Source organism: Gadus chalcogrammus, chromosome 10 (assembly GCF_026213295.1).
Source record: "Gadus chalcogrammus isolate NIFS_2021 chromosome 10, NIFS_Gcha_1.0, whole genome shotgun sequence".
Lineage (NCBI taxonomy): Eukaryota > Metazoa > Chordata > Actinopteri > Gadiformes > Gadidae > Gadus > Gadus chalcogrammus.
In genome coordinates this window covers 14,216,768-14,230,877 of record NC_079421.1, presented here as the reverse complement: position 1 = coordinate 14,230,877, position 14,110 = coordinate 14,216,768, and the positions used below count along the sequence as shown (strand labels likewise).

General features: G+C 41.9%; 1 protein-coding gene across 3 annotated transcripts; it reads right to left on the bottom strand.

The window, feature by feature from the left end:
- Positions 1 to 778: 778 nt before the first annotated feature.
- cdhr2 (cadherin related family member 2) lies at positions 779 to 13,347 on the bottom strand. Of its 3 annotated transcripts, XM_056600400.1 has the most exons (32): positions 13,163 to 13,346; positions 12,872 to 12,958; positions 12,180 to 12,260; positions 12,025 to 12,084; positions 11,791 to 11,930; positions 11,517 to 11,567; positions 11,333 to 11,422; positions 10,822 to 10,911; positions 10,611 to 10,733; positions 10,336 to 10,479; positions 9,745 to 9,820; positions 9,538 to 9,650; positions 8,943 to 9,149; positions 8,687 to 8,836; positions 8,092 to 8,253; positions 7,720 to 7,781; positions 7,270 to 7,513; positions 6,760 to 6,999; positions 6,579 to 6,648; positions 5,879 to 6,463; positions 5,534 to 5,605; positions 5,316 to 5,365; positions 5,063 to 5,214; positions 4,854 to 4,950; positions 4,636 to 4,724; positions 4,457 to 4,525; positions 4,120 to 4,255; positions 3,703 to 3,824; positions 3,274 to 3,387; positions 2,929 to 3,012; positions 1,739 to 1,796; positions 779 to 1,547 (listed from the first exon to the last, which is right to left on the bottom strand). In XM_056600400.1, exons 3-32 carry the CDS (start codon positions 12,250 to 12,252, stop codon positions 1,410 to 1,412), a joined length of 3,861 nt encoding a protein of 1,286 aa, XP_056456375.1. In that variant the 5' UTR covers positions 12,253 to 12,260; positions 12,872 to 12,958; positions 13,163 to 13,346; the 3' UTR covers positions 779 to 1,409. The 3 variants fall into 3 exon arrangements, with proteins under 3 accessions (XP_056456375.1, XP_056456374.1, XP_056456376.1); XM_056600399.1 differs by having other exon boundaries at positions 12,872 to 13,346; XM_056600401.1 differs by having other exon boundaries at positions 1,479 to 1,568; positions 12,872 to 13,347.
- Between the last annotated feature and the right edge of the window lie 763 nt (positions 13,348 to 14,110).

Below are 14,110 nucleotides of genomic sequence, written 5' to 3'. Positions count from 1 at the left end.
TTAATGTTATCAAACCCCCAAAAATGACATTAAACTAGCCACCAACATGTAATACTCAATTTTACTTTTTGGATATTTCCGTTTTTTTAAACAACCATCTATTAGTTGTCTGCTAATTTAAGCAGTGTGTATATTTCTGTTTTTTACATCATTGATTAATGGGTAGCTATGTGACAACCAGGAATATTTGAAACTTTGAGCATTTGTCATTTATTGGGTTATTGGGTGATGATGGGAAATGATGAATTATTCTTTTGAAAGTCACTGTAGTTAAATGAGGATGAGAATAGGGATATGTAGTATTGCATGGGTATAGAGGAATGAAAAGTGGTCTAAAGTCACTTCAATATGTGAATGAGGAAAATCCAGTGTTTGAATGTGGCAACAAAGTCTTTATGCTGTATATCCTACTGGCGCAAACATCTACGCTTATTCTTTGTTATTGTCTACCTTGTATTGTGAGAGTTTTACAAACACACTTATGGAAGATGTGGTACTCATAGTGTTTAAGATAATTTATAATTAAGGTTGGATATTATTTCTGAGTTAGTTTTGATTAGTGATTCAGTTGTAAATGTTAATGTGTTTACTTCATTGGTTATTTGGCATTTATCTACAGAAACATTGGAATAGAAGTTTTTCATATGACAACAGATTAGAAAAAAGTGCAATACATTAATTTTTCTAATTCAATACAGGGTTAAATATAAATTATATTATACTGGTCATAAGTAAAGCCTATTGCTGTTGTAAAAATAATCTTTCCTAAAGTTTGCTAAAGTTAAGGATCCCGGAGAATATTTTTGCGTAGAATACTTCCATGGTGTATATCCTTTAGTCACATGATGTAGGAGAGGTATATTCGCTTTTTAACCAGTTTTTAATCATAATTCTTCTTTGAAGAATTGTGTTGATTCGAGCAAAATACATTGACAAAACAGAAAGCATGATGAGGAAAATGTATATGAAACAACATTTTAAATATTGTACTGAGTAGAATAAAGTGATTCACATGTGCAACACAAATTTGGTTGGTTTTCTTTCCTAATACCTTTTCCTTACCATTATGGATTTTTTCTCAAATCCATGCATGGTACAATTAAAAGTCAAAATGCCATCATTCATCAGTTTTGAATGGAAAAGAAAGGTGCATTTATTATTATTATTATTATTATTATTATTAATATTCTTATTTAATTGTATTAATATGATACATTCTTCATATTATTCTTAGGTAGCTTACGAGTCTATTAAATGTCTGTGTTACATGTATGTTACAGGTCTGTTACACGTATGTTACATGTCTGGTACAGGTTGATTACACGTCTATTACAGGTCTGTTGCATGTTGATTACAGGTTACAGGTTTGTTCCAGATCTGTAATTGGTCTGTTCCGGGTCTGTTAGGGGTTACAGGTCCGTGACGCTGAAGGCAGGGTTGGTGAAGCCCATCTCGGAGCTCCCAGCCTCCCGTCGGTTGGCTCTCTGGGCCAGTGCTGCCCCCAGAGGCTCGATGTTTATTGACTCCTCGTCCTCCTCCTGGATGACCTGTTATATATATGAAGTCCCCTTTAAAGAAAGATATATCATCCCAAGTATAGACAAAGAAACGTATGTCAAAGGAAATAATTACCGTTAACTATCCATAGACAATAAAGAATAATTGGTTCTTGACGGGAATATTGTTGACCCGTGTGTCATATTCCAGATAAGAACTTGAACTTTGAAAAAGGCCTCACCATCATAGTTCTGTCGTTCTCAGAGTGCAGGCTCATGCCGTCGTCAAAGGAATTTACACTTTAAAATAAAAACACAGACACACACAAAAATTGTCAAACACATGGATACAATTCCATTATTCCGGTTTCAGCTCATCCTTATATGATTAGAAATACAGAGAAGCAGTGAATCTCTGCCTCAGTCAACCTGGATCCTATTTGACTCTATTTTTCGACAGTCGTAAAACGAGGTCCGATGACGTGTAAACAACAGGCTACTTCCTCGTTCGAATTTAGATATGATGATGGCATATCATGATGTGTCATCACAATAAAATGTTTGATTGGAACTGCTCCCAGACTGTATATTTTTCGGTACAAAGGTCGAGATTCTCCTGTCACTGTAAGACACTGCTGGAAAACAAGGTGTAGCAGGAGGAAAGGTGTAGCAGGAGAAGAGGTGTAGCAGGAGAACAGATGTAGCAGGAGTAAAGGTGAAGCAGGAGAACAGGTGTAGCAGGAGGAAAGGTGTAGCAGGAGAACAGGTGTAGCAGGAGGAAAGGTGTAGCAGGAGAAGAGGTGTAGCAGGAGAACAGATGTAGCAGGAGTAAAGGTGAAGCAGGAGAACAGGTGTAGCAGGAGGAAAGGTGTAGCAGGAGAACAGGTGTAGCAGGAGGAAAGGTGTAGCAGGAGAACAGGTGTAGCAGGAGGAAAGGTGTAGCAGGAGAACAGGTGTAGCAGGAGGAAAGGTGTAGCAGGAGAACAGGTGTAGCAGGAGGAAAGATATAGCAGGAGGAAAGGTGTAGCAGGAGGAAAGGTGAAGCAGGAGAACAGGTGTAGCAGGAGAACAGATGTAGCAGGAGGAAAGATGTAGCAGGAGGAAAGGTGTAGCAGGAGAACAGGTGCAGCTGGAGACCAGGTGCAGCTTGAGACCAGGTGTTGCAGGAGGAAATGTGCAGCAGGAGGAAAAATGTAGCCGGAGAACAGGTGAAGCAGAGGAACAGGTGTAGCAGGAGAACAGATGTAGCAGGAGAACAGGTGTAGCAGGAGAATAGGTGTAGCTGGAGAACAGGTGTAGCAGGAGAATAGGTGTAGCTGGACAGGTGGTGCAGAAGAATAGATGTAGCAGGACAGGTGTAGCAGTAGAACAGGTGTAGCAGGAAGATGGATTAGGCAAGACAGTGACAAATCACTAAGAGGGACCCAGTTACCTGATTCTTTCAACGTTGGAGCTCTCCTCGTCGAAGCCCAGGTCTGTGACTGTGTCTATGTTCAGGTTGAGCACCGGGTTAGCCCTGTTAGCCAATCAGGACCACACACACACACACACACACACACACACACACACACACACACACACACACACACACACACACACACACACACACACACACACACACACACACACACACACACACACACACACACACACAAATAAATAACAGTAACAGTAGTAGATGTAGGCCCTACTTTACATCACTACAACGCTAGGACACTTGTTTACTGCCACATCCCAGGTGAGGTGAAACTAAGACGTTTAGGAGGTAAGTCCTCACCCCTCCATGGTGTACTTGTTGGTTCCCGGGACGACCGGACCCCCCCGCTGGTTGTCTGTGGTCTCCATGTTGGTGTACTTCATGGCCTTCGCTGCCTTCAGTTTGGTGCGGTAGCTGGAGAAGTTACAACAACACAAACCTTGAAGCTGTGTTTCTGTGTGTGTGTGCGTGCGTGTTTGTGTCTGTGTGTGCACACTCGTTTGTGTGTTGGATGGAAGGACATACAAAATATAAAAAAAGACTATCAGGTGTACCAATCAGCAACACATAAAACAAATACAAAAAGATTGATACAATATAGTACTATTAGCATACGATGACACAAGTCCCTATATAAGACCTAAGTCCCTAAGAAGTCATTTATTGTTGGTATAAGATTCATTCATATGAGTGATGGAAATGTTCCTGACGAGATGGAGACTGTGTTACCTTCTCCGGGTGCAGACCAAAGTGGTCGTGAGCACGATGAGGACAATCACCAGCCCCCCCAACAGACCCAGTAACCCAAACTGCAAAGTGTTGGGGGGCTCTTGGACCACAGTCACTTTTCCCTGGAAACACACATGCACACACACCGCATACACACAAAAGCATACACACAAAAGCACACACACACACACACACACACACACACACACACACACACACACACACACACACACACACACACACACACACACACACACACACACACACACACACACACACACACACACACACACGCACACACACATTTGACATCACACCTTCTCAAGGACTACTCACCAGCTAACAATACAATTCAATACGAACAATATGATATTAGATAGTTAAAGAATAGAAGTACATGTGAAAGGAATAACTCACAACGTTTTCGAGATTGTATTGTGCCAGTAGGTCATGATTTTTTGGATCTGTGAACTTCTTATTCACATCTTGTTCCGAAAGGGCGGACCCGTTAGGGTATACGAAGTACGCCATCATTAGAGTGTCACCCAGAGCCCTGGGAGAATAACAAGTTAAATCGACATGGGAACTACGGGAGGAAATTGTGTAGTGAAACTTTGATAACTCTGGTATGTGGCTATTGCATTGACTATGCGCCCTCGATATTGTCCCTGAGTTTGGCTCCCTCTAGTGGGTAGAATAAATTCAACGTGGGGAGCCTCACTAGTCTTTTGTTTACAAAAAAAAAGATGATTACCTGAATTGACCCGGGTCGTCTATAATAGCAGTTACATAAACAGCAGATTTGGTTGCAGCAGAAAGAGCCCTGAAAACATTAAACAGAACACCTGATAAGAATTGTCCCTGAAAATGGATATTAAGAAAACATAAAAAGACTTAATACCAAATAATAAATAACACAATAAAATGACTTACAGAGTGATACTGTCTCGGCTTGCAACCACTTCCGTCTTTGGCAATCCAAATCGGACTTCAACTTTAAATGATTTGTCGATAATAAAAATCTAAAATACAGCAAAAGAGAGCATGAACTTTTTAAAACATGTGGAAAACCCAATCTAATGGATGCTCCATTATCTTTAATTCAATTAAGTGAACAAACTGCCAAGGAATCAAACCCAGGTGCCGCTCACCTTGAGTTCAGTTCTTGCGTAGAGGCCGCCGCGGTCTGTCGCGGTCACGTTCACCAAATACTTCCCCTTCTTTGAGCTATCAAGCTCTTCAGTAGGTCTGCCAAATAAAAAACAAAAAGTCTTTAAAATTTGACAATGGACCATGAAGACGGTGATCGTTTAGAGGGAGGATACCAGCTGGAAGGAGGCATGGTTGTCTTTATACTCACTGAATGATTCCCACATAAAAGTCCTTCTGTTGAGTGGTGACAGCCTCAAAGATGGTCCTAAAATCTACTATCTGGGAGTTGGTGTCCTCGTATTTCACAGCTGTCACTTTGAATTCGATTTCCTTGTTGATCCCGCTGTCCCGGTCCGTAGCCTGTGGACGTGGGAACGTTTGACGTGGTTAATGACTGTCCCGGTCCAATGTTCTGTATGGGATCTTGGAGATGTTGCCAGTGGCTCGTATGGCCTACTCACTGTAACCTGTGTCACTGATGAACCCTTGCTCGCGGTTTCTGACACCAGCACTAATGAAGAAAACAAGATATCAGTTTCCCCCTAATAGTCTTTGCTCGCCTCATCACCTGCCAAGCAATATTAGGATCCGCTAAGGAAGGCCATGGATCTTTATTATTCGGAGTAAAAGACTTCAAATGAGACACCTATTTTCTGACAGATGGATGCTGTGAACTCACCAATGACAGCGTCTGAGATAAGGAATTCTGGAGCGTTGTCATTGACGTCCACAATGTCCACCACCATTTCCGCTAACATCGGGTCAAAGAAAAAGTTTACATTAGGGTTCAATATGTTTTAACACATCATGTACATGTTCTATCCACACATTTACTATATGACATATTACATGCCACAGTGCATACAAGTAAGTGTATGCAAGTGAGTAAACAAGTAAACATCTTTAAAGCATCTGCTGGTAGGCATCAAGCAAGGAGAATCGGTCGTGCATGTCTATGTCTGTGCAATGTGTGTGTCGCCACCTGTGACAGTCACAGAACGGAGGCGTGGCGGCTCGTCCTCACCTGCGCTGATGCTGTTGTTCTCCCCCACCTCCGTGTTCTCGTCCACCACCTGGGCCCACACCTTCACCTTGTCACACTCCTCATAGTCAAGCTTGGCCTCCGGGTTGATGGTGACCGCTCCCTTCCCGTCCACCAGCATCCAGTCGCAGGGTTTATAGGTGCCGTTGCATCGGCACTCGCAGGACTCCATCTGGTAGACCAAGGAGCTGGTCCCGTCCTTGTCCTCCGCCGAGAAGCTGCCCAGGGACCCGGTGTCCTTGCTGTTCTCCTCCACCTCCAGGGGCCCCTCGGGCTTGAACTCTGGCCTCTCGTCGTTGACGTCCAGCACCTTGATCTTCACCTCCACCTCCGCCCTGCTCCCCGACAGGTCCATCCCCTCCACCTGCAGGTTGAATTCTTTGGGCTCCTTTTCGTAGTCCAGCTCGACGTCTGGGTCAACGGTGATGTCGCCGCGGTAACCCGTGCCGTTCGCCACCGTGCGGATGATGAAGCTGCCGAAGCTCCCTCCGAGGATGGTGAAGGAGATGCGGTTGAAATCCAAAGCCTGGTCCAAGTCGCTCGCCCAGACGGAGCCCACGAAGGCACCTGATCACACCATGGAAAACAGAGGGCAGTGTTGGCGGAGGTTTGTCCGTCGTTCTCTGTGTCGATCTCTGAGCAGGGAACTAGCGCTCGAACAGCCTCACACCCTCATGCTCACCTTTTACCCCTTCCTTGACGGAAAATTCATAAGAACTCGCTGTGAATATGGGTTCGTTGTCGTTGACGTCCTGCAACACACGCAGCGAGAACACAAAGCGTGATTATTAGGAAGGGTCAGGTCGGGTTGGAGCCGGGTACAAGGTGAGATCTCCGTCACTGGATGCTGCTCTTTTGCTCACCTCTACATTGACGGTCACAGCGGCCGAGGTCATCAAAGCAGGAACACCCTTGTCGGTAGCGGTTATATTCAGCTCAATCTTGCCCTTCGCCGTGGGCTCTAAGGCCTCTCTGTCCAGCTCAACTCTGTTGATCAGCACCCCTGTGGCGGCGTCGATGGTGAAGTAATCGCTGTAGTTGGTGGGCACGATGGCAAATACTATCTTTGAGTTGATCGACTCTGGGTCATCTGCGTCTGTAGCCTGTGGAAAAAGGGATTGAATACATGTTCATTCAGAACACAGCTATGAGACCAAACACCAAAGGTGATTAAAAACACATTAATACAAAACAGAGTTACGAGACAAATCACCAAATGTGATTAAAAACACATTAATTTAAATCAGAGCCACGGGACAAAACACCAAAAGCGATTAAGAACATGATAATTCAAAACAGAGCTATGTGACAAAACACCAAAATGAGCACATGCATTGGGATTTTAAACATGCATATTCTTATTTCATATGAACCTCTATTTGAAGTCTGAACTCCTTGCCCTCTTCAACAAACACATTGTAGGAGTTGGGGTTGATTTTGGGCGGTTTGTCGTTGATGTCCGTCAGGCTGATCTCCAGCACTGTGGTGCCGATGAGGTTGTTGGTGTCCCTGGCTTGCAGTGTGGCTGAGTACAGAGAATTGACCTCGCGGTCAATCAGCGTGCTATTTGTCACATAGACTTCCCCCGTGTTTTCTGTTACGTTGAAATATTTAAGGCTGAAAAGCAAAGATATTATAGTCAGAGGTGAAATTGAATGTCCTATGTTCATAGTCAACACATACATAAGCGACTTGAGTTAAACCAGAAGGCTTCCTTCCATAGAAACATAATAAAACTGAGACTCCAATGTGATAGGAGAGAGGTTATAAAATTGACATTTATGATCCTGAAACCTAATGGGATATAGAAATGGCTTGCTCACATGCTCTGTGGAAGCAGTCGGTAGGTGAGTTTGTCCTTGTCTATTGCGTCGCCATCTGTTGCCTGAAGAAGATAAATAAAAAGCCAAATACCATTTAACTAATTGAAATAGATTTGAGATGCCATAGAATTGTGACATCTCCAGGGCAGTGTATCTGTCATTCTGCCTTCACATTATTGCCTTACATATTAAGACCAATCAGAAAACACTTATGCTGCTCAACCAGCCTGCTCTATCTTTGTGTATGTATATATTTCCCATATTTCCATTATTGCTATGATTATTGTTAATGTTCACAATAGCTTTGATACCAAGTTACCAGCCAAGATGTACAGGCTGTAACCGACCCCAGAGACTGCGTACGGGACATACCGTGATCGTTGCCACTGTTGTGTCAACGGGACTGTGCTCCGGCACATCGATCGTGTACGTGTCCTTTGGGAAGGTGGGGCTGTTGTCGTTCAAGTCCAAGATCTTAATGGTAACGGTGGCGGTGGAACGCATGGTGGGTTTCTCCTCATCTATGGCGATCACCTGGCCCGTGGTGAACAACAGACAACACACAAACCCAGGACAACAGAACAAAGTCAAGGACGAACCGCACGGAATATCTTCAGTACGTTGATTTGATACATGCATACAAATGGATTCTATTCTCGATGACCACGTTATGATGATTGGGTGTAATTGTAAAACTTTGTTTTCCATGACACATGATTAGGACAAGCTGATAAAAGGCAACAAACAACTGACAACTGGGGTCCAAAGGGTGGCGAGAATTCTCCCTCAACCCATGTGTGATATAATATTCACGCATATCTGCCATGTTGACACAATAAACCACTCTCAGTCATTTCCCCTCTCCTCTTGTTTATCTCAGTGAACCCTGACTCACACTATCCATTTTATCGCCTGGGTAGATGTGCCTTCATGTGGTGTTGGCAAACCGTGTACAGACGCATCTCACCTGAACAACCATTTCTTTTTTCTTCTCAAAATCTAATTTTTGAGGGTCTTTGACCACAAGCTGGACGGTGCTTTTTGAAGTTGCCGTCGTAGGATTCACGGCAAAGGCGTCCTTATCCACGCCATCCACTTCCAGTTTGATTTTTCCGTCCTGAAAATGACGGGATTATGAATTAACAGTTTTTCCATGAATCATGGAAAGCACTCGGCAGTTGTAAGAATTGTACGTTTGTGGTTGTCATGATTTTTAACAAGACCTGATCAAGGTCTTTGACTGTCATGTTGATTTGAAGATTTCCGGCAGAGTTTTCTTGGATTTCTCCTCTAAATTCACTCGCTTCCACGCATTTGCTTCCACAGCTATAAAACTTGGGCGGGTTATCATTAATGTCAAGGATGGATATCTGCACATCCGCAGTGGCAAAGGCATCCTTCCCATATACGTTTGGTTTCTGCTCAGTTGCCTGTAATACAATAGAACATGATAGAATTAGAAAATATACATAGAATAGTGTGAATATAGTAGAATACGTCTACAAATCAAAGAATCAACCTAAACCTCTGGTTGTATTTGAGATCAATAGACTATGAACATGAACTAATCCAACCACTCACACACACACACACACACACACACACACACACACACACACACACACACACACACACACACACACACACACGCTCATACAAGCTCATACCTGCACACATAATCTTAAACATACATAATTGAAATAATCATCCGTATGGGCCATTGGTGCTGTGACCTTAAATGTTTAAAATGTCTTAATAGTATTTGATCAACGACATGAAAGATAATTTGCTAAAGGAAACTGTTTAAAATCATCCTACCTTGACCGTCAGTGTAATACTATCACCAATGGTTTCCCGGTCGATTGCTGAACTGACAGATATGACACCTGTATCTTCTGAGATGATGAAGGGCACCGGTTCGCCTGAGCCAGCTGACACAAAGAGGAGATGGTGTTCCATCACGTGCATCCATTCCCTTCTTAAAGTTACTGTTACAAATCAACAGCTGTCTTCGTGGACACTCACCTTCTATGGTGTAGGTCATTATGTCGTTGACCCCTGTGTCTTGGTCTAGGGCTAACACTGTAAGCACTGGCGTTCCCTGGTGGGAGGAAATCACACAACCTTGACATCATGCCTCATGAAAGTAACACTACGTAAACACTGTAACTGTGCCGGGAGTAACTGCAATTTAACGTGCTGGATGCAAAACCTCCTTACGCGTGTGAAAACATCCAATAACTATATGTTTTTTTTACATGTTTTTCTGTGGGAAGAGGGTTTATCTGTTATCTGTTGTATATGTGGGAAGAGAGTTTATTTGTTATCTGTGTGCTACACAGTGTTGCTACACTGTGAGGTACCTTTTTAAATGTATGCTGCCCTGAAACCAACTTGAATGTGTGAAAACAATTATCCCCTTGGGGACATTAAAGAACCTAACTAACTAACTCATTAACTCAATCGTGTGATCATCGGTTTTCCAATCATCAGCTGTTTTTTCACTTAGTTTGTCTTGTTTTCTTGATTCTGGTGACACTCAACCGCCCTACACATGTGACTCTCAACGGATTGTACCTTGTTAACTCAATAGTGTAAGGTCCGAACATCACTTACCAATTCTGTTCCCTCTTGCACTGATCCTCTGTACGGAAGCGATAGGAATCTGGGATTGAGGTCCGGAACGTCCAATACTGTGATGAAGCTGAAGGTGAAACTCGACTGGGGTTCATTCATTTTGCAACTGCCACCTCCTTCATCCTAGAATAGGATCAAAGTTGGCCGTCGATAGAAGGCAGGGTGTGGGATGTAGTACTACACATTGAACCTAAGGACTATAATTAAACTGGAAAACTCAGTACAAAATATCATTCCACATGCAAAACACTTACAGAAGCAATTATCTTTAGCCGGTAGAAGGTGCTCAAAGAAGTGTAGTTTAGAGGATGCTTTAGTTTGACCTCTCCGCTGCGGTCGTTGATGGAAAATAGCTTTTTTCCCTCAATTGGAAATACCTGGAAAATACATTTGAAAATGGGATTTAAACACAGTCATGGCCAATTACTATTCCAATAATGGATAAAAATGTATTGGCCAACTAACTTCATCAATGCTGTATTTCTCAGAGCCTAGCGGTCCAAAGTCCGGATCAATTGCCAATACTGTCAATAAAATTTTTCCCACAGGTACATTCTAGATATTGAAAGGAAGAATGAATAAAGAGCACAATCAGACACAAAAGTGGATCCCCATTGTTTACCAGTATATGTCCAGGTGTTAGTTCGATTTGAAGGGTAGAAGAAACTATAAACTTTCTGTATTTTGCAGTCATGGTTATGACATTGTTGTAGGGTTACATAAGGATGGTGCAAAACATTGGGGCCATTGCTTCTTAACACTCGCGTGGTTACATTAAGTCAGAAAAACAAGACTACTAAATCATATCATTCTGCAGTCCATCTTTACTTTTTGAAATCATGGAATAGGGCTGTTAATTAACCTGCTGTTTCTTCATTCATTTTGTGGTGAACAAAAAATAAAGAAATCAACACATTTAAAAAAAATGTCCAGAGGTATTTGAAACTAGTCAGCATCAAGAACACGTCCCACTCACCTCTTTGATATCTACATTGTAAGAGGAGGCCTGAAACATGGGTGCGTTGTCATTGGCATCCGATAGTATTATTGTTAGATCTTTAGTAGCCTGAAAAAACACGGATGAGCATTGAGGCCTTTATGAATACAATACATTAATAGTCATTTTTAATACAAATATGTTACATTTACTGAAACTTTACCATATTTTTGCCATCAGAAACCTCAATAGTGACCACTAATGAGTCTCTAGCCTTGACGTAAGGAGAAACAACAACAAAATAATACATTCAATTATTAAAACAATGAATAGTTTAATAGTTAACAGTTGTAAAGTGTTAATGAAAAACGATATGAAAAAAGGTTCAAGCTGTTTAAACACAAAAAGGTTCACAAATGCCATTTTAGGTTGACTTACTTTAACATGCTGAAAAAATATATATAACGAAAATCGTCTAATTATAATAAAACTCCTACCTCTCGATCAAGTTGGTTATTTATTGTGACCGTTCCATTGGTTTTGGCCACAGTAAAGAACCCGGCATTTGGTCCACTGATTGAGTAACTGAGGGGGTCCTCCTCCTTATCCGTTGCCTCTATTTGGAAGGCAAATCCACCTTTAAAGTAACAAGAAAATGACACCTCATTGTTAGACTGGTGGATTTGTACAAATACAAAAAACACTATTAGTATTGAATATTGTATGCACACCTTTAGGGATGTCTTCACACAAGGTCTCAAAGTTGTTTAGAATTTCAGGAGTCAGATTCGCTGCAGAGCAATTTCCAAGAAAATAACAGTTTGTTAGAATGCACAGGTATGGCCCAATCAGCTATTTGTTTAAAAAAACATGAAGCTCAACTCACCATTTGTTAATGCGATCAATGCAGCAACAGTCAGAAGCAGTAAGCTGCTCGCTGTGATGGTAGGCCTGCCCATGCCTAACCCTGAGACAAAGACATCATAGTGGGGGGAAAGGTTTCTTTACAGGTCCTTGTTTAGGCCTATACTTTAGACATTGTTCAAATAGAAAATGTGGGTATTTTCTTTCGTGCACAACTGGAAATTGCTACATGTCAGATAAATTAATTCTATGTAGCAATTTACAAACCTTTCATATCATTTCATGAGAAATATGGTTGCTGTAATTCATTTTTATTAGTGCATACAAAAGTTGACTTTTGGTAAGTCATAAACGTGATCTTAAACTGAAGGGAATGTTCGCCAGAATAGCATTAAACCATAAAATGTAAAGATTAAACAAAGAGAGAAAGTCTACACAGTAACGTAAAACAATAATATTCTAAACATACAAACATATACCCCAGGTTCATACATTACACAATTCTGAATGTTAACACAAAACTTCCACCTCTTTCGTCTGCATTCAAGTAGGCACAATAAGAGGAACCATTGATGGTCTAGTCCAAGCTACTGATTGACTCCCTTGATTTACGTAGCAAAAAAAAACATTTTACCAGTGGCTGATGTAAACGTTACCTGGCAAGATACTTCTTATTCTATCTGAGGATAATGGTAGGAGAAGAGAGAGACCTACCAGATGCTGTTCTCAAGCTGCTCCTCAAACACTGAACTAGAGTGGACCTTTGGCTGTTGCTTTGGCACCCTGATAACCATCTCGCAGCTGTAAATATGAATGATTAACATTTACAAAAAAGTCCCAGCCCATAACAGAGCCCTATAAGTGCCACCTGTTTGTGTGTGTGTGTGTGTGTGTGTGTGTGTGTGTGTGTGTGTGTGTGTGTGTGTGTGTGTGTGTGTGTGTGTGTGTGTGTGTGTGTGTGTGTGTGTGTGTGTGTGTGTGTGTGTGTATGCTAGAAAGTTCCACCGAAACCGATCTCTGATGATGGCACAAAATCTTCATCTTGCTCTCTCCTCGATGCCAAACGAATGACCTTATATCATAAACAGTCCAAAGGCAAAACACAGCAAGAAAAATTAGTCACAATCCACATTTGCCAAAAGACTTTTTCCTTTCACTGTTGTATATATTTTTACTATAATTCTGCTTCTTTCTTTCCTGTGCCTGTCCTGTAATCCTGGCACGAACTTTGAGGGTGGCCATAATAATGGGTTATCTGATTGGCCAGCCCCTTCATGTGAACGTCACCCTCATGGCAAAATGCCACAATAGGGTCCCCATTAGCGAGGGTCATGGCTGGAAACACATTGCGTCAACCCCAAATAATCTCAGATGATGTGTGTGCCTAAAAGGTAACGGTGTTTAGTAGCAGATACCTCTGTCTTGTGCATTGTGAGAATATTATTTGATCATTTGGTCTGATATTGTGTCAATTCACAAGCACAATGTGGGCTTTGAACCAGACTTCTGTTCACCTCATTAATGAGCTTTTCCCATAAAGATACACACACACACACACACACACACACACACACACACACACACACACACACACACACACACACACACACACACACACACACACACACACACACACACACACACACACACAACACCCCACTGTCTCTGTTCTTGTTATAAAAGGGCCCTAAACAATGGGTTGTGTTTCTCCATCTCCGTCCTTCGTAACTATGTAGCTTACAAATGGATATATACATATACAAAACAGCACAGATAATAAACAACCGACACCAAAGTTAGGTATTAGGTTAAAGGGAGATGACAATATATAATAGAGCGTTTCTAATATGAGCCATTAAACTGTTAAAGAAATGAATGGGCATAAGATTGGACATGAAGCATTATATAACTGAAATTCCTCATGGACGTTAAGGCTTGAATGAACACTGATTT